We start from the raw sequence: 3,541 nt of genomic DNA on the forward strand, positions 1-3,541 counted from the left end.
GCTCCGAGGGCCCGCTCGCCCCGGGAGTTTTGGTTACAGCGCCCGGAGGGCGGGTTTTAATTGATGTTTTTGAGGCTGGGCTCTTGTAGGTGGTCAATGCATTACTGCTGCCGGTCGTTGTAAGTGACAGCGCATGTAACTTACTTCAGGAAACTGTTCTTCGTTCTTGTGCTTTAGGAGTTGTTGTAAACCTTACACATTTACAAATAAACGCGAAGTTCTCCGCAGGTAACGTTAGGGACGCAGGAGCAGAACGTATTTCAGTGGTGACTTTCTCAGATACCTGCTGAAGGACAGTTCCAGTTCAATGAAAGGTCGAACAGCGTGGTGTTTGTAGGATTTTGGGCCCTGCGCCTTCAGTCCCTGCCTCAGCTGTGCCACGGCTGTAGCCTTGTCCCCAGTCCACCTGCTGGCCCTGTCCCCAGGGTGGACCTTGAACCTGCGCTGTAGCCTTGTCTCCAGCGCTGTCTCTGGCCCCATCTGCCTCTGCTCCTGGCTGGACTCCCTGGGCAGACACTGGGCATAAGTCATCTCCTCCACTTTCCTGGGATGTGCTCAGTGGACCCTGCTCTTCCCACTTTGTTCGGGTCCGTTGGGACTGTACCTTGGTCCCTGGCAGCACCACCTGTGCTGCGGTCACCCTGGGTCTCCTTAAGTCCTGCTCTTGCTACTCCCAGATAAGAATTTGTAGTAGAAACTGATTTAAGTATTTTTCTGCAAAATAAAAGTATGTGTGAAAGCTAAAACTGAGTTTTAGCAGATAACAGAAGCTCTTTTTTTAAAAATAAATCTACATATATTTTGCCTTTACAAAGACAATACTTATTTTTTTCCCCAAAGAAAATCTCTCAGACAAAACATCTAAAACGTGCTTTGACTGTAGCTTGTGTGTTCTCTGCACAAGCTTATTGAGAAAGTCATTCAGGTGAGCACCTTGGTAAGTGTTTGATAATTCTCCTACTGTTTTGTAGTTGTCTTTAGGCAGCAGAAATGGAAGAGCTCTGTCTCCGCAGAAGCAAAAATGCCTCCTTGCGATTTTGTTCCTGAGAAATACAAAGTAAGTCATACATATCACAGTGAATTTAAATAATTTAAGTTAAACTGCAACAACTGCATTACTAGACTTGAGAGATAGGCTCATTTGCTATGAATAGTCAGTGCATTAGGCACAACTATAAAATTTGCTCCTTCAGGGGAAAAAAAAAATCTGTTACAACCTGGATATAACCTATAGATGTACCTGTGTGACAATTCTGTAACTTAAAGCTAAATTGTAAATTTTCAAGGAAGAGATAAGTGCAGAACAGCAATCTTATTTCAGAAGCTGTTGTAGAACCCTCTGTTTGCCAGAACTTGTGTAAAATCTTAGTTCTGTGAACATCCAGTGTCAACAGCTTTGTAATCTGTGTGACCCCCTACAGCTCCACTAGCTTGGATCTTTAGAAAGCCTGAACAGATACTGACTTTTTTATTCCACCCAGTCCTATCCCTATGAACGTATGTGGAAGATTCGTGAGCAGAATGTTTCTCCTTCTCTGCGGCTGTATTACAAGAAGCCATTGTTGCTGCATCAAGGGCACATGCAGTGGCTGTTTGATTATGAAGGACGAAGATACCTTGATCTCTTTGCTGGAATTGTCACTGTTAGTGTTGGTCACTGTCACCCGTAAGTATGTTACTGCTAGATTTGTGCTGTAAAATACAGGAAGTGGTGCCTATGTTGGTTTTGGTCTTCATTAATCTCTGGCACTGTGAGCCTAAAACCAGAATATAGTTCACTGAATTGTCATATATCATTTATGTTAAGGCCATTTTCCACTTCGCTTTGAAGAATTCATGAGTTTTGTCTACTTGTTCATCCACCTGGAAGACGGCGCATTTTGTCTGCATTTTCAGAATTAATCACGGGTAGGTGTTTGCCTGTATGAGTGCACATGTGCATGGAGTTGAATCCCGTTGTCTCGTCTTGTGCTACATGCAGGAGGGTAACCATGGCTACCCAGAAACAGCTCACTCGCCTGTGGCATACCACTAATATCTACATGCACCCGTCAATCCAGGAGTATGCTGAAAAGCTAACTTCGCTTCTTCCAGATCCGCTTAAGGTACTTTGCTTCTGATAGGAGCAGGGGTTGATAAGGGGGATGTCTGTTTATAAGAAATGCTTAGTTGAAAAATATTTATTAAATAAATTACATGATATCTGTGGAGAGAAAACCTGTGGGGGGCTACAGGCTGTCAGATAAAGAGAGCATGATGACCCTCAAGGCCTTTTCTTTAGACCCAGATGTAGACAAGCATAATATCCCAAGCTCCTCCTCTGTTTGTTCTCTTCCTCCAGTTGTCACTGTGAAGGGGCATTGCCAGCTTGGGAACTGCTGGGTGGACTAAGGTGTTAACTGTTGTTATAGGTAGCCAGCCTTAATTTGCTTGATCTCGTGAAAATTCACAGTGAAATGTATTGGACAGTGCTTTGTGTGGTGAGCTTTACTGACCGTTAAATACATAAACCACATAAATGTTATGTTTCATATGCCCAGAAACAGTAAGAAAATTTTTGTTTTCAGGTAAAATAAACTGGTGATGAAATTAAATTGGGCTGGCAGAATAGTGTGAAGTACCAAAGCCTTAAAAAATGGAAGGAGAGTAAAAGAAAAAAAGAAAAATGTGAAGCCTCTGCGTAGTTTAAGCAGTGGAGAATCTCAGTCATCTCTAAAAATTAACTTTAAAAGTGGTGACGCTAGAATTTGAGCTGTTTTCTTATCCCCTTAATCCTCATTTGCTCCCAGTAAGCAAACTCTGCTTGCCTCTTCTCTTCCACGGTTGTGTCTGTGTGTGTCACTCCCCGTTACTAACAAGCAGGGACACTACACAGCCCTTCCCTGTACTCCCCCTGAGTAGGTCAGCTTGATCGTGGTCCTCGTTTGTAGTGAACGGGCAATACTGTGTTTATTGCGGTGAAGTCACCTTGTAATAGCTCCTAATGCTGCCAGGTGACATGGTCTGATGCGGAACAAGGCGGTGGCTGTGCGCTGTTCTGATCCTACACGTTCTCCTGCAGGTGGTTTATCTGACCAACAGCGGGTCAGAAGCGAACGACATGGCTATGTTCATGGCAAGGATATATACTCGTAACTTCGACATCATCTCTTTCAGGTAAGGGTGGTACGACTCTACAGCGTGCGCCTGTAGGGGGGCACGTGTGTCAGCTCATTTGTGTATGTGATCAGTCTCTGTATGCCTAAACCCAGAAACCACAGAAAACACTTTAACCCCAGATCTGCTGAGGAGAACGCTATAAAAGTATCTGACAAAGAGGAGTAAAACCGGAGTTGAAGATTGGGTAACAGTGTATTACATACAGAACACAACCTGCAATTTCTGCTTCTGTTACTTAGTCTCTGTGTCCAGGCTCTGCTTTGGTGCACCTTCATTCCAGGCCAGCGCAGGCTTCAGCAGTTGCTACTTTCTTCCTTCATTCCGCCCCTGCAGTGCCCCCCTTTGCGGGGGGTACAAAGGTACCTCTGAAATAACGGTGCAG

General features: G+C 44.4%; 1 protein-coding gene across 1 annotated transcript in view; it reads left to right on the forward strand.

The window, feature by feature from the left end:
* Window positions 1-89: 89 nt before the first annotated feature.
* Window positions 90-3,541, forward strand: part of AGXT2 (alanine--glyoxylate aminotransferase 2) — a gene marked incomplete at both ends in the record, with an annotated part of 9,433 nt that continues 5,981 nt past the window's right edge. Inside the window, 5 exons of the mRNA XM_010155522.1 lie at window positions 90-228; window positions 972-1,057; window positions 1,482-1,666; window positions 1,982-2,105; window positions 3,062-3,156. Of these exons, the coding sequence (XP_010153824.1) occupies window positions 90-228; window positions 972-1,057; window positions 1,482-1,666; window positions 1,982-2,105; window positions 3,062-3,156 (629 nt within the window). The remainder of the gene's footprint in view (window positions 229-971; window positions 1,058-1,481; window positions 1,667-1,981; window positions 2,106-3,061; window positions 3,157-3,541) is intronic.

Source organism: Eurypyga helias, unplaced genomic scaffold, assembly GCF_000690775.1.
Source record: "Eurypyga helias isolate BGI_N326 unplaced genomic scaffold, ASM69077v1 scaffold43587, whole genome shotgun sequence".
Classification (NCBI taxonomy): domain Eukaryota; kingdom Metazoa; phylum Chordata; class Aves; order Eurypygiformes; family Eurypygidae; genus Eurypyga; species Eurypyga helias.